Source organism: Macrotis lagotis, chromosome 2 (genome assembly GCF_037893015.1).
Source record: "Macrotis lagotis isolate mMagLag1 chromosome 2, bilby.v1.9.chrom.fasta, whole genome shotgun sequence".
NCBI classification, from domain to species: Eukaryota; Metazoa; Chordata; class Mammalia; order Peramelemorphia; family Peramelidae; genus Macrotis; species Macrotis lagotis.
In genome coordinates, this window is record NC_133659.1 from 104,035,329 (window position 1) to 104,062,855 (window position 27,527).

General features: G+C 43.1%; 1 protein-coding gene across 18 annotated transcripts in view; it reads right to left on the bottom strand.

The window, feature by feature from the left end:
* Nucleotides 1-9,016: 9,016 nt before the first annotated feature.
* Nucleotides 9,017-27,527, bottom strand: part of PLEKHA6 (pleckstrin homology domain containing A6) — a 220,861-nt gene continuing 202,350 nt past the window's right edge. For 15 of the 18 annotated variants that reach the window (XM_074222436.1, XM_074222439.1, XM_074222440.1 and 12 more), the window contains 7 exons: nucleotides 27,200-27,339; nucleotides 23,876-24,005; nucleotides 23,275-23,381; nucleotides 22,180-22,356; nucleotides 21,101-21,268; nucleotides 20,887-21,020; nucleotides 13,669-20,018 (listed from right to left, as the gene is read on the bottom strand). In XM_074222436.1, coding sequence (XP_074078537.1) covers nucleotides 19,736-20,018; nucleotides 20,887-21,020; nucleotides 21,101-21,268; nucleotides 22,180-22,356; nucleotides 23,275-23,381; nucleotides 23,876-24,005; nucleotides 27,200-27,339 — 1,139 coding nt within the window. In that variant the 3' untranslated portion in view covers nucleotides 13,669-19,735. The other 3 variants (XM_074222453.1, XM_074222438.1, XM_074222437.1) reach the window with 2 other exon arrangements.

Sequence of the window (27,527 nt, forward strand, 5' to 3'; positions counted from 1 at the left end):
CCAGTATTCAGCAGACAACATTCAAGCATGTGGTTCTACGTAGGCCCTTGTCCCCTTCTCAAAGAGACTGGATTCTTCCTTCTCTCCCTTGACCCCTCCACCTCATTCATACTAAACATTCCTCATTTCTCCTCTCAGCCACTTGAATCCTTCAGAGGGTCTATAATGTCCTTGATTTGGGTGCTTCCCCTCCCTTTGCTAATTCCAACCTCTTAACATTTTTTTGTTTTTTTGCAAGGCAAATGGGGTTAAGTGGCTTGCCCAAGGCCACACAGCTAGGTAATTATTAAGTGTCTGAGACCGGATTTGAACCCAGATACTCCTGACTCAAGGGCTGGTGCTATATCCACTGCACTACCTTAACATTTTAATAAGATGGGGCTTACAATTTGTTGTAGTCTTAAATAACAGGCTTCGGTAGATCCCTAGACTGATCTCAGCTCACTGTCCTGCCACTGACCCACACATGAAGTTTTTCTAGCTGGGTAGGACCCACTAGAATTTGAAATCCTATTGCATAGACTTTAAGAAGCCAGGGTCACCCCCATGAGTAATCTAGTTCTCTTCATCAGAATGGAAAATAAACCTTGGACTATAAACCTTTGACACTTTGAGGAAGTTCAAAGGGACATAAGTGTTACAATGGAAGGGGCTGAATTTCTTTTCAGAGGATCTGGGTTCAAATGCTGGTTCTGCCACCAAACACCTATATGATCATGATCAAGTCATAACTTCAATGAGCCTCAGTTTCCTCATCTATAATATGAGGGAATTGGTTTAAATGACCTCTGAGATTCCATTAGCAATTCTGCTTCCATGAATTTGGTGAGAGCAGCAGAAGGAAGAGAGAAAAAAATCACTTCTTGGAAACTCTTTGAAAGTCTTGCAGTACTAATCCTTACCCTCATACTTTGACCCTGAGTGGGAACAGAGTCTAGAAGCAGACCTTTCCCTCAACCCAATATTGACTGCTTCTCTTGTGGTCCTCTCTCTAGTTTGTGTACCATTGCTAAATTCTCCCACCATCATCACCAGCCCCAATATCTTTATTTTAGCTTTTGTGAAGAGAGGATGACCCCTACAGGCCTGGATTAGTGGCTTCTGGTAGATAGGTATATGATAGAGAGATAGATAGATAGATAGATAGATAGATAGATAGATAGATAGATAGATATTAAAAGGAAGATAGGTAGATAATCAAATGAGAGAGAGAGAGAGAGAGAGAGAGAGAGAGAATGAGAATACCACATCTCCTTCCTCACTGGAATGAGAAGGGTTACAGTATTAGGTGACATGATTTCTGAGTTTCCTATGTTCTCCTATAGAATCCCCTTTGGGTCATTTGTCAATTTTGCAAAAATTTGTATATTTTCATTCCTTCTGAGGCTTACTGGGGAGAGGGGTAAATCTGATAAAGACTGAGAATGTGTGACATAGGGGTGGGAGAATATTGAATAAATATTTGTTGAATTTTAACTCCATGAGAAATCAGTGACTTTCAGAGCCAGATGTCCTCCCCAAAGTAGTTTGGGTTTGTCCCCAGGGACCACTCAGTAGAGAATCTGTCCTGAGTAGAGTATTCAAAGTTTGCTTTATTCTCTTATTGGTTTCACCTCTCTTTTTCTTCTTTCTCAGGGAAGTATCAAGAGAGTTGGGAAGTGGCAAAGACCTGAGAGGTCATTCAATCTAATCCCTTCATCTTGTAAATGATAAAACTTGTTATGTTCCTTTTGGGCTAGCTGCTCAGGAAGTGTTAGGTTCCTATTGGACTAGCTTATCCTTACACAGGCAAATGTTGATGGGGTGAGAGACAAGGATGGAAAGGATGACAAATTCTCCAAGATCTCCTAGATCTCCAAGTACTCCATTTATTGAAACAAATACAAGTGCTTAAATATCCTCTCCAGGCCCTGGTCCACTCCTACTCCTGTGGCATCAGTAAATAACACTCTGGTACTAGAGGACACCAGTTTATGAAAATTTGCAATACTCCCACACACAACAGTCCCTTGCAAAAATGACTATGATTTTTGAGCCCCAGGGCCAGGAAAAATGGGATAGTCTAGAGATCTACTCTCACCCCCTCCACTGAGTCATCAGTTTCCATTATTTGACATTTTAAACCTTAATTTCCTTCTCTGTAAAATCAGCAGATTAGCTCTAGGATCTTCAAAGTCCTGCTCAGCTCTATGATTGCTATCCTGTAACTAAGTACTTAATTCTCAAGATTTGACCCTGTGGAGATATCATAGTTAAATATATGAAGCACGGTACCTACATTTGGTGCATGGATGGAGTAAACACTGAGCCTAGAGTAAAAAAGACCTCAGATACTTCCTGGATGTGTGATCCTATGAAAGTCACTTAACCCTCTATGCCTCAATTTCCTCATCTGTAAAATGAATTGGAGAAGAAAATGGCAAATCATTCTAGTATCATTGCCAAGAAAATTCCAAAATGGGGTCATGAAACATCAAACAGGACTGAACAACAAAAAATGGTCCCTACTCTCTAAGAACTCCAATTCCATAGAAGTCGCAGAGTAGGGGCCATGGAATTCTCCAATTCATTCCTCCCTCTGAACCATTACTGTCTTGTTTTCTCCTGCAGAATGTCTCAGAGCTGTTGAACATTTCTTATTTCTCCTCTCCCAGACCTCAGCTGGTCAGGTTGAGCCTTAGACAGTAACACCTAATGCACAAGGTGTTACTCATTCTACCATCCTTCTTTCCTAGCCTCCATCTCTTGCCTAGGCCCTCATAAAAAAAAAAACGGCCTTCAGGCCTTCTGAAGGGATCAGGATTTTGATGGCAAATTCATCTGAGGAAATTTCTCACCTGAACTTGTTTCTGTGGGTTGTTCTCAAGCCTCAGTTTATATTTTATTAATCACAACTTCCTCCAGCTCTTGCAAAAGTCTTCCAAATTTTCTTAATGAGTGTCAGGATACTTTCCATTTTCAAAAGCGAGAGAGTAATCTTCCCCCCCCCCCATCTATACCTCAAGGTGTAACTAAATGAAAAGATCCAGATGTAGAAGCAGACTGACCTTGGGATCAAATCTGACCCTTGAGAGCACACAATTCTTTTTTTTTTTAGGTTTTTGTGAGGCAATGGGGTTAAGTGGCTTGTCCAAGGCCACACAGCTAGGTAATTATTAAGTGTCTGAGGCTGGATTTGAACTCAGGTACTCCTGACTCCAGGGCCAGTGCTCTATCCACTGTACCACCTAGCTGCCCCACCACACAATTCTTGACTATGGGGAAAAGACACAGACAGACCAATAGCTTCTGAATGGAGGATAGGAAATGGATTTTTAAAACTCTCTTCCCTGAGTTGGTAAAAAAAAACCCAGTACTTTCTTTTAGGTCTTTGCTTTTGAATATAAATAAGAGGATTATTATAATTTTTGATATTTCTTTAACATTTTATTGGTTACAAGGTACTTTAAACACATTATCTCATATAATTCCTCACAACAGCCTCGAGAGGTAAGAAGTGTGTTGTTATCTCAGGAGAAGAAAAATGGGACTTGGAGAATTGAAGACATTTATCAATGTCACAGAAGAAAGTGGCAGACCTAAGACTGTTATCCAAGTCATAGAATCACAGAATGCTAGAGCGGATATGACATTTGTTTTACTATTAGTAATAGTAATCACTGTTGTGATTGAGAAAATACATGCTAACTAAAAGCTACCATGAACTCAATAGGGCATATTATTAATTACAACAGCATCTTCATACTTGGGTAGCTAGGTGGAGGAATGGATAGTGCTCTAGCTCCAGAATCAGGAAGACCAGAGTTCAAATCTGACCTCAGACTCTTGATACTAGCTGAGTCACCTTGCCTCACATCCAGGGTCATCTCCAGTCAACCTGATTCATATCTGGTCATTGGACCCAGATGACTCTGAAGGAAAAAGTGAGGCCGGTGACTTTAGCACATTTCCCCTCACTTGCTTGTCATGGCATCACCTCCCTAGTGGTCTTTGAGAATGAAGGACAAACAACAATAAGACAGATGCAACCCTTCTTGTCATAGGTTTCTTCCTTTTGGTGATATTTTGGGGGAACTTTTCACTTCTTTGGCATACAGATAGCCTAGGATGTATTCATCCCCTCATATACCCAATCTTTAGCTTGCTTTATAAGCACATAGACTCACAAAGTTCAAACACAAATAGATAAATGTAGACATTTCATTTTTAATTTTATTTATTTCAGGCAATGGGGTTAAGTGACTTTCCCAAGGTCACACAGCTAGATAATTATTAAGAGTCTGAGGTCAGATTTGAACTCAGGTCCTCCTGACTCCAGGGCCAGTGCTCTATCTACTGTACACTTAGCTACCCCCTGATAGAAATTAAGGAAAACAAGATCATTGGGTCATCACTTTAGAGATGAAAGGCTTTCTAATCCAAATCTCATTTAGTAAATGAGGAAAATAAGACCCAGAGACTCAATATTACCTAACTGAAAGCAACCTTTCCATCAAGGATCTCAATAGCTTTGATCCCTTACAGTATTCTCCCCAGAAATGTAATTGGAATAGTTGATGTTCCTCACTTTTGTTCCTTTTTCTCTCTGCTTAGCATAGCTTCTCTTGAAACTCCTGCCTGCAAAAAGTCTCACATTTGCTGCTTTTGGATGTTCTCCATGGAAGTTCCTTCTTCAGTTATGTTATTGATGCTGTTCCTGCTGCTTTTACCTCCTGCAAAGTCCCTGAACTAGAAGATGACACTGGTTGTCATTCTTAATTGTTATCATCTTCACTATTAGATCTATGGTTTTTCTTTTGCTCCCAGCAGATGGCAGTTAAACCATTTCAGAGTATTGGTTTTCCTTTTTCAAAATTCTTGACTCATCAGCAACACAGCTCAGAAATATAATACTATATTCCTCTGTTTCTAAAACCTTCTTTCAAGTTATGGTTCTCCTGGTTCTTGGCATCATACACACATGAGATCTCTGACTACTGGAAGTCTCTCCCATGTTGGTCCATCATGACAGCATAGTTTATGTCCTCCTCCTAGCTTCTGGGTTGTACACCTGCCAAAAACATCAATCAAAAGATAATAAAATACTTTATGGTTGAATTAATTAAATCATTGCATAGATCTAATTTCTTAATAAATACTTTTATTTTATTCTGAACTATGGACTCAGTTGCAGACTTTCCCTGAAAACTTAGGAAGAATCTATTTAAGTGACTGAAAATAAGTGCTAAGCATACCAATTAAGGATCAAAGGTCAGTTGACAAATGTGTGAAATGAAAATTGGATTAACGCAGAAATGTCCTTAACTCACCTCTTAACTTGAAAAGGCAACCAAGGACTTTTCCCATGAGAGAGCCATGGAGAGAGTGAATGTTCTTGAATTAAAAGGGTCAATCCTAATGCATTTAACAGTTTTCAAAGATTTTTCTGGAGCAGACTAGAGCTCAGCAGTCTTTCCCTTTGTTACTAATGATTTCTCACTCTTGCTGCAGTCCATAAATATTGTACTTTTGGCATCTGATGACAGAGCTTTTATACAAGCCCCAATGCCAAAGTATGGCACTCTATTCATACCAACTCTGACTCATTTTGACCAGTCACTATTGCTCTCCTTCATGGAATCATTTAAAACTCTAAAGACAGCATCTGAATTTGCTTCTCTTTGCTACAATTTAGAAAATATGCCTATTGCATTTATATTTCATAAAGATCACAGAACAGTATAGATTTATAAACCAAGGTAATCAATAAATCATTAAATATGGGGTGGCTAGGTGGCATAGTGGATAAAGCCCTGGCCCTGGAGTCAGGAGTACCTGGGTTCAAATCCAGTCTCAGACACTTAATAATTACCTAGCTGCAAGGCCTTGGGCAAGCCACTTAACCCCATTTGCCTTGCAAAAAAAAAAACACCTAAAAAAAATAAATCATTAAATATTAAAGTGCCTTCTATGTATCAAGCACTGCATTAAGCACTGGAGATATAGAGTCAAAAGACAGTCCCTGCCCCCAAGGAGCTTACAATCTATCATGGAAATAAATATTTGCAAGGCATATAAACATTCACCAACACTTTGCTGTTGAATATACAGGATAAATAGTTATATCATTAAAAAAGGAAAGGTACTAGAATTAAGAGGGATTGAAGAAGACATCTAATAAAAGGTGAGATTTTAGTTGATACTCTAAGGAAACCAGGGAGGCAGGAGTCAGAGCAGAAGAAAGAAAACATTCTAGAGAATTTCAATGTAATCTTGCCCCCAGAAAGAAAAATGCCTTTCCTTAATGCTCATGTCTTTTCTCTGTTGATTATCCTGTCTCTATCTTGTGTGTATATATAGTGGTTTGTTTGTCTCTCTCATTGGACTATGAACTCCTGAGACTGTCTTTGCCTTTCTTTATATTTTCATTTCTTAACTCAATAGGGCTAAATAAATGCTTATTGATTAATTTACTGATTTGACAATTCAAATAGTATTAGCTGCCTACTAAAACAAGATGTTATATCCCTAAATCCTAGAGATATAAGAGAACACATACACACACCCAGTTCCTTCTGTCAAGGTGCTTATATCCAACTGTGAAATTCAGCCTTTAACTGGATAAACTAGAGAGAACACTGAAGAGATCAAGAAAGATTTCTTCTAAGTGGAATGTAAGCAGGTATTGCTGTTACTTCTTCTTCTTTAGCCTTCATTCTGGAAGAAGACTATGCCATCAGGGAGATGATGCCATGTTGTCATGGCATGCACATGGATTGGATTGGATAGAGGGATGCTGTGCAAAGTCACCAGCCTCACTTTCTCCTTCAGAGTCATCTGAGTGCAGTGGCCAGATATGGATCAGGATGACTAGAGCTGGCCCTCTCTAAGCAGCTGAGTTGAATCTTGAAGGAACCTGGAGATTTTAAGAGGTAAAAGCAGCAATGTGCTGGTGAACATTTAATATTCACCTTTTTGGGAAAAAATACAATCATGACACATTTTTTAGTTTAATCTGCATTATTAATATTTTCTCCCATCATTTTCTTAAGTCCAATCAACAAAGCAATGGATCAAGCTCTGATTTGTAATATTTGTCCATTTCCAAAATGTGAGTAGTCACACTGAAAATAAGAGTTGATTAGAGATGGTTAGGGCTGACTCCAGCATACCCTGGAAAGAAGAGAATTTCAGGTACTGGAAATAATACAATCTCTTTGTTTTCAAGTTGAAAAATCATAGAAGTGATGGCTGCATATTCTTTTTTATTTTTATTTAAGGCAATGGGGTTAAGTGACTTGCCCAAGGTCACCTAGGCAATTATTAGTGTCTGATGAACATTTGAACTCAGGTCCTCCTGACTCCAGGGTCTCTCTGTCCACTCCATCCACCTAGCTGCCCCTTGCTGCATATTCACATTCTAAGTCATTTCTCCCATTCTGTGCAAGAGAGCATTTGATTTGTTGAAAGACTTCTCTCCAAAATAGCTTCACCATTTATTTCATTGCTGGCAATATTACCTGTTTTTAATCATTTGATGCTTCTCTGTCTTGGCTGTTGCCCTTATTATTATCACCTTATATTATCTCCCTTCACATACTCTTTGGTCTAGCCAAAATGACCTCTTGCTTTACCTTGCACATGTCACATCATGTAAGCATGGTTATGTCTTTGCTAAGGAGCATTTATTAATCTCTTGCTCTTTGATAGATATTTCACCAAATACTAGGGATGCAAGTAGAATCAAAAAGAAAGGCATTCCCTTCCCTCAAGGAATCTATGGTCTAATGAGAGAAGACAACACATAAAAGGACATAAGAAGTTGGGCAATTAAGGCAAGATTGGGTCATAAAGAAAGTAATGTAAAAGTTTGAATAAGAAGAAACAAGGCTATCCCTTGTTCTGGAGGTTCTGGAAGGAACTTACCAGTAGAAGGGGACCTGAGGGACTGAGGAATGCTCCAAGTTAAGAAAGATAAATGTTCACCTCCCTCAAATCATAGATCGACAGTGGGGATTCCTGAGGGGAGAAGCAGGGATATACTGGAGCCAGTTCAAATAGACATTTTCAGTCAGAGCATTTACCCATAGGAAATCAGCAAACAAACCAGGACTTGATTTAGTGTTTTGTTGCTTGTCTAGAATCTAGATTTAAGAGAGTGTTGGAGAAAATATTAACAATGCAGATTAAATATAAAAAAAATTGTGTGTAGGGGAAAACTACCCTTCCCTCTCCAAAAGCCAGTTGCTTCTCTTGATCCTATTTACATAACTCTCAACTCAATATTTTTATAACAGCTCATTTTTTCTAGTCAAAAGTCAGTCATTGGGGTGGCTAGGTGGCGCAGTGGATAAAGTACCGGCCCTGGAGTCAGGAGGACCTAAGTTCAAATCTGGCCTCAGACATTTAATAATTACCTAGCTGTGTGGCCTTTGGCAAGCCACTTAACCCCATTGCCTTGCAAAAAAAAAAAAGAAATCTGAAAAAAAAAAAAGTCAGTCATCACAAAACTTAATCCCCATTTAACCATGGGCAAGTTTCTGGGACTTAGAATTCAGAAAATGGCACTTAGTTTCCTCTTCTAGAAAAGGAGGGTGTTGGATTCTCAGTTCCAGAGTACACCCTTTCCAATTCTATAGTTACTGACTCAGAAGTTGGGTTCAAATCCTACATACTTCTTGTATAACTGAGCAGCTCACTCTACCTCCCTGGATATTTGGTTCCTCATCTATGAAATGAGGGATCCTAAATCATGTTTTACAGAGGAAATACAAAATCTCCCAAGAATAAGTAGAGGGTCTTCAAACTTCCTCTAGGGTTCAAGAAGTCTTGTCCTGTCTTCTAACCCATTATTGCTCCCACAGGCAGGGCAATCACCACACAAAAATGCCTCTTCTTTATCATTCCACTACTTCTGGTCTCCATGTCTCAGGCCTTTGTTCTCCTACCAAACTATAAACTCTGTTTTATCTAAACTTTCTATCTTCTTCAGTGCTCTGATCATCACAGACACTTAATACTTGTTGAATAATTGATGAATGAATTGCCCTTGCCCTTTCCCCAGCACAGAGTTGGAGACACACCATATGTACAAACCATCCATTTTATTTCCTTTTTGGTCTTATACAAACTTATATTTATACAAATACAGCTCTCCTTGAGAGCTGGAACTACTCTAGTAGAGGCTACATCTAAAAAGAGTGACTGCTAGAAAGGAAGGAGCAAATTATCACCCATATAAGGGAGACAGGGTCTACCCCTTCCTGGGCAAGAAAGATGCTCTGTGGACACTACAGCTTCATGGAGGATACTCAACTTCAAATCATCTCCTAAGGTCACTTTGATATCAAATAAAGACACCAACATCACAGGTTTCCTCGTTAGGTTTATTGTCTAAATCTAGCAAGATTAAATTGTCCCCAGAATGTGCATAAGTAGATATAGTTCTCTCCTAGTGGAGTTTTCTTGGTTACAAGAGTGACCAGGTGGAAGGTGTTACAGAAAGACAAAGGAGTCAATCCCAACTTAATCAACAATCATTCCTTCCTCCCTCAGTCTCCTCCCACCTTCCCAAGAGCAGGACTCTGCCTAAGCCCTGGGCAAGGAGAGTCCACCTAGCTGGAATATAGCTGGAAAATGACCTTTGGACAATCCCAGTCACAAGTCATTGATGAAGAGAATTATTGGCTGGGGCAGCTCTTAGCTACTAATTAGGGATTTCCCCTACATGGGATAATACCATTAGGACTTCCTCCAGACCATAGCTTTTTGAGATGGGAGTGGGTGGGGGTAAGCTGGACACTAAGTCCCCCATCTCACTTGCTAAGAGATAAAAATTCATGCTGGGCTAGAGAAAGCAAGCACCAAGGCATCTCTTGAGGTGCAAAGTCAAGCTCTAAACTCAACTGGGAATCATCCTATGGGCAAAGGGTTTTGACTCAAGACTATGGAGACCTCCTGATTGTCTATACCCTCCCCATAAAATTGCCCCTTGCCTGCTTATCTCATCTCATGGCAAGAGAGCAGCTAGAATTGTTGCTTTTCTTTATTTCAGTACAGAGAATACATTTCAGTGGATGGGTTGGGTCTGGGTCCCCTTGGGAAGGTTGAATGAGCTACATCATCCCTTGGAATCTTCCTTGGCACTGGACCTTATTTGGCAGCCTGGATGCCAGGCTGAGGGTACTAATCCCAAGGGTGGTCTAAGGTCCTTTGGAATGGGAGGGAATAGAGCTGGAGATGCCTTGAAGACTCATGGGGGAGGAGGTGAATTGGAACAAAACTGGTAAGAAAATCCAAACAGCTCTCAATTCTCCATGCTAAGAGGGGGGCAGTTAACATCAGTAATTCCCACATCAATTTTATTTGGCTTTGGAAGACATTTTATCATGGTTCAGCAGTAGATTTGCTTTTCTGGTTCTGTTTAGACCTGAGTCTGAATTTCTAGGCTAGATAAAGAGAATTGGCTGAAATTTAGGAATATCAAGTTCTCCGAAGAACTTCAATAGAAAATTCCATATCAAAGATTTCCTTAATTTCTTTTTGAATGAATTTCTTGCCTTTTCTGGATTGGAAAATAGTTGGCAATCCATAAGCAGGGAGAGTTTTTACTCTATTTTTGTGGAGGGGGTAAGTGGTGATACTAGACCTTCTACTCCCAATCACTCCATGAACTGGCAACTACATCAACTTGGACATTCTACAGTTTGAAAATAGATTTGCTTTTAACAAAAGCAGAAAATAGATCTATCTTAAAAGTCCTTTTTTTTTCACTTTCGGATAAAAAGGGGATGAGAAGTTGGGGGTAGAGAGGTTCACTTATGAGCCATGACCTGAAATAGTACAGAGGGTAAGAGAAAGAGAAAAATAGTTAAGGTCCGGGGCTCCAGAAATGGATAAGACATCCAAACAAATATATATTATATATAATATGTATAATTTCCATAAAACATATATTAAGGCATGTAGAGTAACATAAAGAGCCAGCTTTATGAAATAATAGGTGAGAAAGAAGTGGGAGAGGTGCAGATGTTATTTTACATGTATTTCCTTTGAAAATTTTTTTTAAAAGGGAGTGGGGAAGTGGAGAGATAAACTCCAGGAAGGGTAGACAGTACCTGGAAATCAGTTTAAAAGTGGGAGAAGATGAACTTCTTTCCAGGAAGTCCAATGGGGCAAGAAGAGCAAGATTCTAAAGAGAAAGATCTTTGGGTACCATTCTTTCTCCACACCCACCCTCTCCCCTAAATAGAAAGGACAGACTAGAGATGCCTCAATTGGTTTTAGAACAGTATGCAGGAGTGAGATCAAAATACATGATGAAAACTGATAAGAATTGTCATCTTCTTTGAACAATGAGAGGTGTGTGTGTGTGTGTGTAGGAGGGTGTCCTTTAGGAGGGCAGAACTTATTTGGGGAGTTATATTTATATATCATAGCAAGTATCCTAGCCAGTAAGAAGGGGAAGGGGTAGAGACAAGGGTGAGAGAATGCTAAACAGTTGCTGTTCATAGTTCTCCTTGGGTATTAGGGTATTGAGATGGGTAGGAGTGGTCTACTACCAGAGACCCATAGGTTAGTATTTATGGCAAAAAAAAATGACATCCAGAGATCAAGTTTATTCTCCTTCTCTGGCTGCATCTATCTCATGTTATCAAGTAGGAAAGAAGATGATTTGATGCTTATCTCTCTATCCTCCTCCCCTTCTGTGTCAGAAAGGTCCTCATCTTAGAGTTCCAGTGTCTCTGAAACCTGGCCCTAACTTGGAATCTTCTGGAAGAATGGAGTGGGGGGGGGGGGGTTAATTAGGCCTTTGGCTTCTACATTTTATTTGCTAGAAACTATGGTATGGGGACCAGGGTAATGTCACCAAACTGGGTAAGTGAGGTTCCCCCAGTTCATCTTTTCCAGCTGCCACCACAAGGGGGCACATGAAGACCCCAGGACATCCATCAATCCATAGTAGCTTTCCATGTTCTCAAAGATCTCTCTGAATCAGAAATAAGAGACTAAAGCAGCATTTGCCCTAGAATGTTTTCCTCAGGCTAGCTTGTGGGGAGGAAAGAGAGATCTTGGGAGTGATGAGATTATCAGAAATTCCAATCATTACTGAATGGTGGTTTCACTTTGAGAAAACAAATGTGGAGCTTCTTTTTCAGCCTCATTTTTCTCCTTTTTCTCTTTCCCCCCCTTCTCCTCAACTTGCAAATGAATGTTGAGGAAGCCTCCCCAATGCTTTCCTCTGCCTCCCCATCCCTGCTCCCTCCTCAACTTCTTCTTAGACACGACACAGACCTGCTGGTTCCCTACCCACTGCACCCACCCCCTGTACCACCACCACTGATCAACATGACTACCATTCACATGCTTGCATCTGTCTCTTGACCCATTCATTACACTAGTCTTTGGCATGGTCAAGATGACCAGTCCCTCTTCTGTCCCCAGAGGGCGTCCGTGAGCCAAGAGTTGTTAAAGCTGAGGGTTTAAATTGAGAGTTAATTGGGGAGAGTAGTAGAGGGTAGCTGGGGATTCTTCCCTTGGAGTCAGGGTTATAGGCTAAGCAGGACTTCTCTGGGGCTGGGGAAGGAGATATGTCCATCTCTTCCAATTCCTGGCCTATAGTCTCTCCTTGGGCAGGTTCTGATGAATCTACTGTCACCAGTCGCTGGTGCTCCTATTCTTTCAGGGTCAGGTGGCCAGCTGTTTCTCATGCTGGTTCCTAGCCCCAGTCCAGTGACCCTCATGGAGCAGAGCAACCAGACCATCTCTCCAGAATGAAGCCATGATCCAAGAGGCCATGGGGGTGCATGTCTTGAGGTATCTGCTCCTCACAGCAGCTAAAGCCACCCCAGGCCTGGCTCCCCACAGCAGTCCTGTGGGGAGCATGGTGGAGGTGAGATAGGGAGCCTAGACCCCAGGTGTGGCAGAAGAGGGCTTCAGAAGGTGGCTCTGTGGAACTTCACAGCATTGGCCTCGGCCAGGGCTTGCACTAGGGAAAGAGAAGACACAGTGAGACAATTATGAGCATGGCTTAAGGGCTATCCTGAATCCACTTATGGATATGGGTTCATTCAGAACAGCCTTCTCTAAAAAGCATAAAGACTTAGCCTCTAGGGGAGTGAATTTTCTGGGAGGTGGGAGAAGTGTCCCTAGGATGTCTTGGCAATAAGGACCCCCTACTGAAGATGAATAAAAATTAGTGATCATTCTTCCACTTGTCTCACATTCAGGGTTAGTATTTCAGTAGACTAGTGGCCCTTGACTAAAGTCATCCCATGCCAGTTTTATCCATGACGGGATTTGTGGTCTGGGAATGTGACTGTTGAGAGTCGAGTTAAGCTAACTTCACCTCCTCCATCTGACCTGAGATCTAGGGCCAGGGTCAGCCACTGCTTTGAGATGTTTTTGGTAGGCTCAAGCAGATGGATGGACCAGAGCAGAGCAGCAAGGGAAAGGGGAGGGGAGGGAAGCAATGTCTAAATGGAGGAAAGGAGATGGCTCTGGAGGTGGGGCTGGGAGTCTCTCGGAAGCTGATCAAATACAGTAGAAAAGATGCTTACGTCACAGCTCAGACCCGCATAGAATGGCTGCTGTCGGTGGCCCGCGGGGGATCAGACGAGAGGGGGTTGACTGGTGGAGTCGGGGAAGCAGGGGAGGTGGGAGGGCTTGGGGTGGCACACTGAGCTGGAAACAGAAATGAACAGGCTTGTGAATGGGAGGGAAACCAGGGATGGGTAGGGTAGCTGAGGGCACCAGGAGCAAGAAGAGACCGAGGGTGTGAAGACAAGCAGGGGAAGCAGAGCTTGCAGCTGTCGAGCCACCCCAAGCACAGACCAAGGCCCCTCACTCCCAAGGGAGTGTGGAAGGACACAGCTGGTACTGCTTGGTGTTTGGTAGAGCCAATGAGGCCAGGGAGCCAGGAGACCTGAGATCTGAGCTGCGGCAGCAGCTTTCCGTGTGACCTCGGGCAGGTCATCTGTTCCCTCTTTGCCATCATTCACTCATCTGTGAAATGAGGATGGGCAGGCACTGATAGGTTGAGATCCAGATGAATGGAGGGAATACCTTCCCCCCATTAATGGGATCACAGATCCATTGGATCAATGGAGCAAAATGGGAAGCTCTGCATCCCCTGCCCTATAGGTCTTTTCTAGGGATACAATGAAGTAGGTAATCTATGCAGGTTCTTTTAAATGGATCATTATACCAATGAAAAGTCAAGATAATAATATTCACAATTATTATTTTACAATTTATCATGAAATTTCACTAATTAGAGGACCTGGGGTGAGTCAACCTAAATTCATGAAAAAGTTGAACTAGACTATGTGATTTCTAAAAACAGTTTTCAAGAGTATACTAATTTTAACTAAGCTAAAAAAAAAAATAGTCCAGCAGAGCTGCAATGCAAACCTGCCTAAGAGATTATAGACTCTAAATTCTATCTAAAACTATCTAAATTCTGGATTTCATCAAGCTTATGAGCACTCAATAATGCAATTAGATGCTCCTGGTTTGCATATAGAAGGCAAGGCACTTTAAAGGACTGGACTCATGACCTTTAAGGGTCTTTCCAACTCAACCTGGCTTTGTAATGGTATATGGCAAATTTGTAAATAGTTCCTCTTACAGTCTTGAAGAGACAACCTCCTTTTCAGAAACTGTGCACACAAATTCACACACAAGCACAACCTTCCTCCTGAATGGATGAAATCCAGATTAGTGAGGTTTCACTGCAAGTGTTATTTGGCTAGAGCAGTAAAAAGGGGACAGCAGGGTGGGGTGGAATTGGAAGCACTTTTCAGGCCCTTATTCATCCCCAGTGGACCAGGGGAATTGAAGAAGAAGTTAAAGACAGGTCTCCCTATCTCACAAAGGTCTTTGCAGGATCACACAGGAGATTATCAAGAGGTAGAATTCCAGGTCTCTTGCTTCCATAGTCTTAGCCCCTTCCCCATTTGATCTCACTGCTCTTGTTCAGCAGTCAGGAAAAGCAGGCTTAAGGGAAAGGTGGGTTCTGACTTTGCTTTTAAGGCTATTTATTGGTGTAGCAATCACATGAACGTGCTATTAACAGATCCAGTATTCTAGGAGTGAGAAACACCCATCTAGTACATATGTGAAACTGGAACCCCAAGCAGCAATTCAAGGATCCCTGATATGGACCCATGCATTCACTCCCTCTGTCCACTCTCACATTGCATACATCCCCTCTACCTCCACCTACCGGTTCATTCACCTAAGAACATTGACAACCACTCATCAACATACTCAGTCATGCCTCTTAATGGTGTTTTCCCTTCCCCCTCCAACCTCTACCTTGAAATTAGTTTGTGTTGCTTTTTTATGAACATATTCATATCCAGGTCACATCTTCCCAGTAAAATGTAAGCTCTTTGAGGACAGAGATTGGTTCCCTTTTGTTCTTCTATCCCCTGATGTTTGTCCTTCATTCTTTTTTTTCTTTTTTTTTATTTTTTGGTTTTTTGCAAAGTAATGGGGTTAAGTGACTTGCACTCAGTTAAGTAATTCCTGAGGTCACATTTGAACTCAGGGGCTCCTGACTCCAGGACCGGTGTGCTATCCACTGTAGCACCTACCTGCCCTTGTCCTTCATTGCTGAAGAAGACCATGACAGCAGGGAGGTGATGCCATGACAAGCTCATGCACTGGATTTGAGTGTGTGTTTAGGGGGGCTGTGCTAAGTCACCAGTCTCATTTCTCCTCCAGAGCCATCTCAAAGATAAGCTGTTTGCTAAGGTGGGAATCCTGAGCAGCAAGAAATCACAACTGACAATGGACTGAAAAAAAAAATTAAAAGCCAGAAGGAAAATAACAAAAACATATTTATCCCCAGGAGCCTTTGGGGCAAACATGACATGGTGAGCCTGAATTAAGCTACATTTGTCAGTGTGCTCTATTTAAGGGAGCAGGGAAGTTTCTATATGATTAGCCGTACCTCCTTATTCAACCCGGCTGCACAGGCTGCTGTTGTTGGATCTACTGACCCATCTATTGGCCCTTCTACCCCACCCCAACTCAGATATCTGAGGACTAGAGGCAGCTAGGTGCCTCAGTGGATCACTCACTTGGGCCTGGAGTTAGGAAGACCTGGGTTCAAATTCCACTTCAAGAACTGAGAATGCCATTTAACTTCTGTCTGCCCTCAGTTTCTTCAGCTGTAAAATGGGAATCATTACAGCACCTATTGCCCCGGTTTGTGATAAGGATCACACAAGAGGTTTGTAAAAGCTCTTAACCAGTACTCAGAACTTAGTAGTTGCTATCCTCACCGCAGTCAGGTGAGGATATTTGTATCTCCATTGCTTAGCATCCAGTAGTAGTTTTGCAATCCATGCTTGCTGAATGATTGATTGATTGGAGGGTTGTGCTTGGCAGGCGAAAATACAAGCTTAAGTAGAACCAATGCTTTTCTGATGGTGTCGGTCAAGGCGGCCTTCCTAGATAATAACTTCACAGTCCCCCACTCACACACACAGTTCACAACAGTCTAGGGTCATGAGATCACTGGGGTTTGAGTAAACCTTTTGACAGATGAAGAAAATGAGGCCCAAAGAGGGAAAGAAACTTGGCCCCAAGGCTACAGTTGAGGAGTGGCAGGGCAGCGATTCAAACCCACATCTGATACCAGTTCTAGAGCTCTTACTACTCTACCACAGATACACACACACACACACACACACACACACACACACACACACACTCATGACGACTCCACTTCAAACATATATGTTGCATGTTTCCCATGGCACCCCTCTTTGAAGGACCTTCAGGGCAGCTGGTGGGGTTTCTGGGCCCTAGAACTCAGGAGCCACAGCAGCAGGCCAGTGAGGTTTGGCAGTGCCACAGCCATTCTTTAAATATTTGGGGTTTGGGTAGAACCCAGGTGGCGGCCTACCCCGGGTGCACGGGCTGAAACCTAAGCCTGTGTGTGTAGAGGAGGAATCTGATAGGCCAGTTCAGGTTTTGTTTTCATGGAACCTCTGGCTGGAGGCCTGTGGCAGAGAAAGCCAGGACCCTGAGGCCAGGCTGGGGAAGGGTTTTTCAGTAAAGGTTTTTGTTTTTATTCCCTTTGAAACAGGAAGTTGCCTTTTGCCCAGAGCGTGGAATTTGACCTTTAGAGGTTCAAGTTCAGTTTGTTGAAGGAAATGCTGGCAAGTCCTGCCGGAGCCTTCATGTTCAAACCAGTTTTACATGGTCTACTCATGCCAGCAGTCCTGAACCTGGAAGCTGCCATCTCCCCACTCCCCCAGGTCTCTGTCTCCCAGATGGGTCCAGAGCCAATGGACCACTCTCCTCAGGGAAGATGATTCATGCTATAGAGTGAAAAGCATTCTGAGAGTCAGAAGTCCTGGGTTCAAATTCTGCCCCTAACATGAAGTATGTGACCTGAGCCATAGCGCTGAAGCTCTCCGGATCTTAGTTTTCTCATCTACAAAATGGGTTGAACATGACTTGTGCTACCTAGCTGCTGCATATTACTGTTGGGAACAAGTTATTTTTTTTGTAAGCAGTAAATAATGAACGATTATTATTCCATAACTGAAGCCTATTGTTTTCATCACCTTCTATTCCAGAAAATTCTCCCCGGGGGCTAACTAAAATATCTCTTGCTGTAGCCTAAGAGTGAACCTTTGAGAAGAACCACATTTGTGTTTATTAGGAATAAAGATAAATCATATGTATGTATGTCTATGAAATAAAGCACATCTTGTGCTGTGGGTCTCTAGTCTAGTCAACTCCATTCCACCAGTTTTAGGCTCAAACTACCACAATCATCTGATCAACTCATATGAACCACCTTTTTCTTCCTTTCATAGAGAGCCCATACCTTTCCATGTCTGCCTACTTCATCTATCTCATCTCCTTGTACCATGCTTTCCTTACTCTGCAGATAAGACAAGTGTTTTCCATGTCCCTCCAATGAACCTCCTTCTTGAGTTACTTCACTTTCTTCTGACAAATCTAGTTCCTCCCATCCATTACTCACCCCCATTTCTCTCCACTCCCTAGAGCTTCCTAGTTAGAATCGTCCCCATGCACAACTAAACTCAATCGCAGTCTCCTCCTCTGCTTCTACCAGCTTGTGTCTGTGTCCAATCAATTCCTAATTATCCATATTCTTCCTGGAAAACAGGAAATTTGTAAGCTCTCGCCAGTGGGGCTGGGCTGGGAGACAAGGCTGTGGTGGTTTTGCTCGCCTTCCTTAGATAACATTGCCATGCTTTCTGTTTACTCTTGTGGCTTGCTGCTGCCTGTTGCCCAGCAGAAGCTGGAAAGAAAAGACCTTTGACATTCCCTCCCATATTTGGGATCAGCTATCTAGAGCAGCCTTTTAAACTCAGTCAGTGATTATTTCCCTTGACCCGGGATTGTAAATTTAAACAAAGATTAGAGACTACTCAGAGATGATGGTGTTCATGTCTAGAATGAAAGAGGGAAGCTTTGAAGTCCTATGAATTCAAAGATCAGACACTTCCAAAGCAAAATGCACAAACTAAAATATATCCCCCAATCAAATTAAAATAGTTTCTGAGTAGCTAAAGAATGGTTCTCCCACCTGATGAACATGCATAATTAGGAGTTGACAGGATTCAAATGCCTTCAATGAATGCATTCATGTGTTAAGAAGTCTATACTGAAATCTATACTAACAATAATACTATGTGTTCTTGTTTTAGTAATTTTAGTTGTGTCTGACTGAACCCTTTTTGGAGTTTTCTTGGCCAGAGATTCTGGAGAGGTTTGCTATTTCTTACTCCAGCTGATTTTACAGATGAGGAAACCGTGGCAAATAGGATTAATAGGGTCACACAGCTAGTGAATGTCTCAGGTCATATTTGAACTCAGGTCTTCCTGACTTCAGGTCTAGTCACTCTATCCATTGGACCACCTAACTGACTACAGATTTATAATTGGGAATGTATGTACCTGAGATAAGTAACAAAAACCATTTGGGATGCAAATTATTCCCTCTGTTGGTTTTTTGGGAGGGAGAGAGGGAATTCAGACATCACTCCATGGGGAAAAAGTCACTGTTGAAGAGATTTCTGCCATAAGGCAGGGCAAGGGAGGATGATGAAGGAGCTACTAATGAGTAGCTTCCTATTTTAAATATTTATTCTTGCTAAACTAGTTGCTAAGTCCCTAAAGTACTATCACTTCTACATTTGGCTCTTTGGGCAAAGTGACCCCACTGTAGTTGGCTCTCTGTGTGTCACTCTTGTGCATATGAGTGTGTATTCATTCATGGCTGTGTATGTATGAGATTGTGTCTGTGTGTGTGTGTGTGTGGTACACCCGTACACAACTGCATAAGAGTGAAGACTGCATCTCTTCCATGAAGCTCAGTTTCCCAAGGGCAGAGAGTATGTGTCCTCCATTAAATTGGGTGTTCCTTGAAGGCAAGACCAAGCCTCCTCCTTGTTCTAGATGTCCTCACCTCCTATGGCGTGAGGACCGTGCTTGCCACCTATGTGGTATAGGGTATTACTGGAGTCGATGATGGAAGACACAGAAACAGACCATGGGAGCAGACTCTAGTTTTCCTTGCTCCAGCTTTTCCTGCCAGTGTTACCTCCTGGTCTGCAGGCCTCACTGTCCCTCATTCAGACTCCAAGAGACCTGTGGGTACCCCAAACATGGGGGGAGGGGAACTATGGACTTAGTCATCTATATGGAAATTGGTGAGGATAAGAAGGAAGACCTTCTTCCTTATATGCTCTAAGGTAGAGTCTTACCCAGGAGTGGTGGCAGGAATGGATGACAAAGCTTGTGACCACTGTTCTTTGCCCAGACCCAAGCCCAGTCCCAAGCCCCAGGTCAGTCTGGAAAGCCAATCTTGCTGGCAGAATAGGGCCCACTCCTTCTCACCAGACAGCATGCGGCCCCTTCGGGATGCCTCGGTAGCCAGGGTGCAGGAAATTTCAATCCTCTTCTCTTGCTCCTGAAGCTGGCTCTCAGAGTCCTGTGGCACATCCACCGAGTCGCCTTCACCCACGGGCACCACGTTCTGCATACTGGGAAAGCACAGACACATACCCAAGGAAGCCAGGGTGATACAGGGCATTCAACCAGGGGTTCATAAAATTATTTTAGACATTGCTTTGATAACTGCATTTTAATGTACTTTATCATTCCAAGTATTTCATGTAACACATTTCAAAATATTATCTTGAGAAAGGGTACATAGATTTCACCAGACTGCTAAAGGAATCTGAGACATCAAAAAAGTGAATGGGGCGGCTAGGTGGCACAGTGGATAAAGCACTGGCCCTGGAGTCAGGAGTACCTGGTTTCAAATCGGGTCTCAGACACTTAATAATTATCTAGCTGTGTGGCCTTGGGCAAGCCACTTAACCCCATTTGCCTTGCAAAAAGCCTAAAAAAAAAAGTGAACATCTCCTAGGGTGGAGGGAGTGGGTGAAAATGCATCCCATGGCAATAATCAACAGCAAACCTTTGCTCAGCACTTACTGAGTAAAGGGTGTAAAGAAGTACCAGACTGAAGCAGACTTTGTCTTCAGGGAGCTTCCATTCTATTGGAGGCAAGCTATTCCTAAAGATAGGGGAAAACTAGCTGGTGTATTCCCCTAACACCATTACTTAAGTGAAACTAGGTTAAATAAAAAGGGTTGTCCAAAGGAAATAAAGGATACCCAATAGGGCAATGGGAGGGATGGATGTGTAAGAAAGGGATGCAGAACAGGACATGATATGGCATGATTATGGACTGAGCCTTCTCTTCTCCCAGCTCTCTAGCCTACAGCACTTAAAAAGAACCAGAGAATACAAGAGCCAGAGATGAGTGGGTCTGAAAGGCCTCTGGGTGCTGAGGAGAAAGACAGAGAGGTGTTGCCACTTCCTTCCACTTCTAAACCTAGTTACCTGGATTTGGCTATGAGAGTTTTGATCCTTTCCACCTTTTTCTGCTTCTCCTTCATCTCTTCTGGGCTCAGGGGTGTTTCTGGCTCCAGCTCAATGTACCGTTCAGGGATGAAGACTTTGTCAGGTGTGGAGAGCTGCAGGTGTGAGGATGCAGTGATTACAGGCTGCTCCTTGCCCATTACCCTCAAGTGGAGAGGCAAGAGTTTCTTCTTACCTCCTTCGTGATGTCCACGTCATAGTGTTGGGGTTCTAGCTCCATCTTTCGAAGTCGGGCAATCTCTTCCTGGGGAGTCTCGTAGGCCTGCCCACCAGGCTCTTCTGCTCGAAGAGCTGCCTCCAAATTGGAGATGTCCACCTCGTGAATACTGCGGTGACGGCGCACCTGGGAGCCAGCAAAGCCATGGCCATTTGGAGCCTGTGTCCCCCCTACCCTGACCAACCCTCCCCTGTCATCCACCAGGTGTGACTCTCCCAGTCACCCTGGGAAGGACTTTCCCTTTTGGTTATTAAACTCTAGACTCCCTCTACCAAAACCTTCCATAATTTGGCCCCATCCTACATAATCAATCTCTTTCTCATCCCCCACCCCCTTCTGGAATAGGCAGGTTGGCTTCTCATGGTCCCAAAAAGAAATCCTGCCTGTGACCTTGGGAAAATCCCCTAAACACCTTGAGCCTCAGTTTCCCTATCTGGAAAATGATAGGAATCAACTAGATGATCTCTTCCAGCTTGGGAATTAGGTTCCTATGAGCCCCTTCTGAAAACTCTTCATGCCTCTTCCTCTGGCTATTTGAATTTCTCCTGCCTATTTGAATCATAACCAATCCATCATGACCCAGCTCAAGTTCCATTTCCTCCAAGAAGTCTTCTCTGATTAACTCTCACCAACACCAGCCTTTTTTCTAGTGTCCCTAGCACTTATCACATGATGTTGCTCCTTGATTCTATTTTTGCCTCATATCAAACTCACATGTCTCACATGTGTGTCCTATCCTAAATAGATTGCAAGGTCCTTGAGGTAGTAGGAACCATATTTTCTTCTCTATTCTTTCTCCATAATGCTCAGCATGGAGGTGCCTTGTATCTCGTAGCCTTGCAAAGGCTTGTTGAATTAAATTGAACTCTATTTAAAGTGGCCCATCCAGGCACCCCAGAAAGGCCTCTCCCAGTCATCCCAGTGAGGAGTTTCCCACCCTTTCCCCAGCAATGCCCCCTGGCCAGGGCTGGCCATGCCCAGGAAGCAGGAGAGTCTCACAGCCCCCTATGCCCATAGGGTGGCTGGGGGAGTTTTACCACTTTGTAGGAGGGTCGGGCAGTGGGGTCAGGGGATGGGCCAGCTGGGAGTTGTAGGCTCCGACGCTTCTCCTTCATGGAGCTGTTCTGATGCCGCCTCATGCGGTCGATCTGTTCCTCCACACTCATCTTGACCTTCACCTCGTTGGGAAACACTGCACTCTTGGGACGCTCCTGCTGGGAGGGGGGTGGGGTGGGTGTGTGTGTGTGTGGAGGGGAGGGGGAGGTGCTGGATGGCTCCCTTAGTTCCCTCACCCACCCTGGGTCATTCCCGACTCCTGCCTTGGCTCAAAAGTCACTTCCTTCTGAGAGCCTTCCTGAATTGAGTCCATCAGTCTCCAATTCCTTTCCAATCAGTTTTTTTCTGCATCCCTAAACGTGTTTGCATTATGTTCTCCTGTACTGGAAAATGTCTCCTTGAACTTTCCCACATCTTTGTTGAATGGCAGAGTTGAAAGCAACCCCAGAGGCCACCTAGTGCAGGAGGAATCTGCTCTAAATCCTCCCAGACCAGAGGTCTAGCCAGCCTCTGCTTGGACAGCTCCACTTCTGGATGGGAAAGCCCTGATTTATCATATATATATAATATATATATATATATATATATATATATATATATATATATATATATATCTTTCCAGTCTCCCTCATCAGACTGGCAGCACCTTGAAGGTAGCAGCTGAGTCCCCCAACCCTTCAACCCTTCCCAACAGGTTGACTTGGGCTTAATATAACAAAGAATTTCCTAAGCATTAGATCTGTGCAAAAGTGGAACCTCAGGAGATGCTGTAACCAACTGCCCAGGCAGACTGGAAGTTCCATGAAGGAAGGGACCCTTTCTTGTCTCTCCTTCCAGGATCTAGCACATGGCAGGAGAGGGAGTCCAGTAGGAGTCGCTGATAAACAGCAGTTTGGAGTCAGTCGGATACTATATAGAAAAGAATGCTGGGCTTATAGGATCCCTTTCCTGTTAAATAAAGGGGTTGGAATCAGTGACCTCTAAGATTCCCTCCACTTCTACAGTCATGACCTTTTGGTTCGTGAATTCTTTCCCTCCCCTTCTTTCACCCCTCTGTTGGCCAAGTCAGTACTTACCCGGGAGAGGGGGCCATTGGAAAGCCCACTTGCACTCCTCCTCACCACTGTTGATGGTGCTACCTCCTCATCGGTGGGTGACTTTGTCCGAGGGGGCACAATGCCAACTAAGGAATTAGAAGGGGAAAGGGTTCAATAAAGGACAACTTGATGAGGCAGCTGGAGGTAAAGCAGGATTTCCTGATAACACAAGGAAGGGGACTCAAAGACATGCTTATATTGCTTCATAGCCCCAAGAGCCAGAAAAAAAGATTGGTAGCTCAGTGGTATCAAGCTCAAATAGAAACTGCTACATGTTGACTTAGGAACCACAAATTAACACTATCTATGTGGTATTTTTACTTATTTTGTTAAATATTTCCTGATTATGATTTAATCTATTTCTTCTGCAAATGGCTACACCATTTACAATATAGTTGATACCTACAGCACATATCACCCCACCACTATAGGAGGAAAGAGAGACCTTATTAGATTCAGACCTGCACAAGGTGAAAATTAAAATCCAGGAATCAATTTCTCAAACAACCATCTCAACACAAGGCTTTCTTGTCTTGGTGTAAGGGTAGAAGTCCCAGAGAATGACATAGATAGGACATACCTTTATTGAGAGCTGCCTGCTTCTCAGCCTCCAGTTCCTGTCTGGTGGGCATGAGGCTGATGTCTCTGGGGGCATCCAAGGGAGATGTCAGTTGAGGATCCTTCTTGCCCTGCTCATAACTTCCCTTTGGCTGGGGAGAGATGACAGAAGTGCTTAGGGGAGAGCAGGTAAAGGTCCTGCATTTCTTATACAGTATCTCCTTCTTCTCAGTATCTCCTTTTAAGTATCTCACCTGTATTCAGGGAGAGAAAAATGGACCACTGGCATATCTTGGGATATAATGGGGGTTCTGGCTTCTGGGGACTTTTCAGTCAATTGCAGACACATACCTCTCAACCTGTCCAGTCACCCTGCAAAGTGCTATAGAAAGATAAAACTGACACTCATTTATAGTACTATAGGGAGAGGATGGCTGGGGAGGGGTATGGTACCCCCAAGATGTGAGGAAAGAGTTTTCAGGATTCCATCTTGGACTTAAGTCAACAGGGTCCAATGGAACATCCTTAATAGGATCCCTTAATTTTACACTTTCAGCTTATGGGAACAAAACATAGGCTCATAAAGCACCTTAAGGGATCATAGGCTTAGATTTAGAGCTGGAAAAAGACCATAGAGGTACCTACTTTAATGCTTTAAAATTTTACAAATGAGAAAGCCGAGGCCCAGGGAAATTAAGTAATTTGCCCAGGATCTCACAGGAAGCATTTGACAGAGCTAAAACTAAACTTTAGGTGAACTAACTTCAAGTCTAATCTACTATTTTATCTCTCCAAAGTTTTTTTAGGTCCCTGATCTGAGTTCCAGGAAAGAATTAAACACTAGAAGGGGTAGTGGAAAAGAAGATTACTTATATTTCTTGGAGAGAGATTATACCTGGAGAAGAGGCCAGGCAAGACCTCATCAGGTAGAATGGAAAGAAAATTAAGAGAGAGGCAAGAAATGGGAACCAAGGCTGTCTAGGAATGGGTTAAGAACAGGATGGTACCACAGAGAATATCTGGTATCCTTTCTCCACTGTCCATCTATCAGCCAGTGGTATAATAACATCCTTGGCTGTCCTTGGGCTTTAAATGGTGGGAGAGGGGAGAAGCCATGTGCCATCCTGTCCAGAAAGGACAAAGGGGGGAAAAAAGGGATCTGGGTAGTTCTCTAGCCTGTCTCTCTCCTTTCCCCAGAGAAGGCTGCACACAAATTCAGCTGGGCAGGAAGCCCAAAAGATATGGAATTTTTGGAAAGTTTAATTAAAATTAAAAGGGAAGGGTAAGTGACACGGTTCCCTGTTGCCTTATCCACCCTCACCCTGGCTCCTTTCCCCATTTTCACCCCCTTCCCTTTCCCCTGCCCACCAGGGAGTGCAGAGAGTGGGTACCTGGCCCCTGGCTGTCTCGCCACTTCGGTGCCAGGAGGGAGAGTTGGGGTGCGGCCAGAAGCGGCTTTCACTAGGGAGCGGAGGGACTGTTGGAGGAGACTCCAGAGGGACATACGCTTTGGGGAGGGGAGGCCGAGGAGGGCCAGGTTCCTGAGGCAGAGAGGAAGCCAGAGTGTTATGAGCAAGAGCAGCAGCTGAGAAGAGGACAGAAGAGTGTTAGTGGAGCCACAGAATTGTTAGAATGTTAGATCTAAAAGGAACCTTGTTATTGTGGTTCAGTTGTATCCAACTCTTTGTGACCCCATTTGGGATTTTCTTGGAAGAGTTAATGGAGTGGTTTGCTATTTCCTTTTCCTGCTCATATCACAGATGAGGAAACTGAGGCAACCAGGGAGAAGTGGACCGACCCAGGGCCATATAGCTAGTAAATGTCTGAGGATAGATTTGAATTCACAAAGTTGAGTCTTCTGACTTTGGGTCTGGCATTCTTTCAGTTGCACTATGTAGCTAACCCAAAGGGACCTTAGACACCAATTCGTTCAACCTCCTCATTTATCAGTGAGGAGACTGAGGCCCAGAGAAGTTTAAAGTCATTTGCCAAAGTCACAAAGTAATTTCTTGGCAGAACTGGAACTAAGACTTAAGTGTCCTGACTCTCAAGCCACTACTCATTCATTTTTGTTTTGTTTTTGAAAGGTAATGGGGTTAAATGAATTGCCCAAGGTCACATAGCTAGGTGAAGTGTCTGAGGCCAGATTTGAACTCAGGTCCTCCTGACTCTAGGGCCAGTGCTCTAACCACTGTACTACCTAGCTGCCCCTATTCACTCACTCTCTAGGATATCACATTGCCTCTCAATATGGGATGATGCCCTAGCAAAAAAATAAAATTTAAAAAAACCAGTCATCATCCTCTTTTTGACAAGACAGCTTTACTTTTATTCTGGGATAGTAAAGAAACACTTAGTCTAAAATTCCTTCTCTGGCATTCCTATCTGGTCTCACCCTATCTATCTAACTAGTCTTTTCTCTCATGACTCCTCAACAAAATAATAATAATGGCCAATATAGACATAGCACTTTATAGTCTGCAAAGACTTTCATATAAAAGATATTATTTCAACCCCAACAATAGGAGGCTGGGATCTGCCATTTTCCTTATTGAGTGTAAATGGCCTGGCCCTGTTCACACAGCTGGTAAATGTCAGAGAGGTGAAGTGAGCCCAGGTAAGCCCAGCACCTATTCCATGGGTGCTTCATCCCTATTCCCACCTCTGAACTGTTTTGCCTATGTGAAATGCCTTCCCTTTGCTCCTCTGTCTTTCCAAATCTTGTCTGTCCATCTCCTCCACATCCTCCATGAAACCTCTGACATCTATCCATATAGATCTTTTCCCTCTTCTCCCTCCCAAGCCTGCATGTGAAGTCTTGTACTTAATTATGCTCAACTTTAAACTATTTTTTAATTGCTTCTTGTGGCTTAATCATTTTTTTGATTGTCTTGATGGCTTTTTATTTCTTTGTAACCTTCCAGTTACTAGCAGAGTATCAAGGAAGTTAACAGATGCTGATCACATCACAACTTCCTAGATCCTCTCATCCATAGAAGCTCTGGACTTTAATTCTGGTCAAAATACCAAGTTACTAGCATGCTTCGCTTCTCAAGTTGGTGTCTAGGAGCACCAGAGTCATCAGGAAAGTGATCTTCTTAGGAAGGGATTTTAGTGAAGGATGGAAGATGAAGAAAGGTGAGGGTGAAATGCAATGGAAAGAACAAATGGATAGGTGGGGCTGGGAGAGTGTGGACAGGAAAGACAAATTTAAAAAGGCTTAAAGGAATAAGTCTAAATCCTTAAGAGGAGTTAGAATAGATGGATAATTTTTGCAGTTTGAAGATTTTTCTCTCCTCCTTTTCCCTTCCCTCCCCAAATGTTGGGGTTCGACCTTTTTTCTTACCTCATGAGGCCCAGGTTTAGTGGGAGATCCCTGGGAGCCAGACACCATCGAGAATGGGCTCAAGGGGCTAGTGAGGCTGGCTGAGCTGAGGGGGCTTGCAGGGCTATTGGAACTGAAGGTGGTTGAAGGGCCAAGCCCTCCTTGGGAGAAGAAAAGAAGAGAGAGAGGTAAGTATTGGAGAGTAGATAGGCCTGGGTGTTGTTGCAAAAAGGCTGGACATATGGGCCTAAAGCCAATGCTTGAAATATTTAAAGGGATAGATTTGCATGTCTCTCCTTCAAAAAATAACTTAAGAATAGTGAAAGGGTTGATACAATGACCTAGAGGA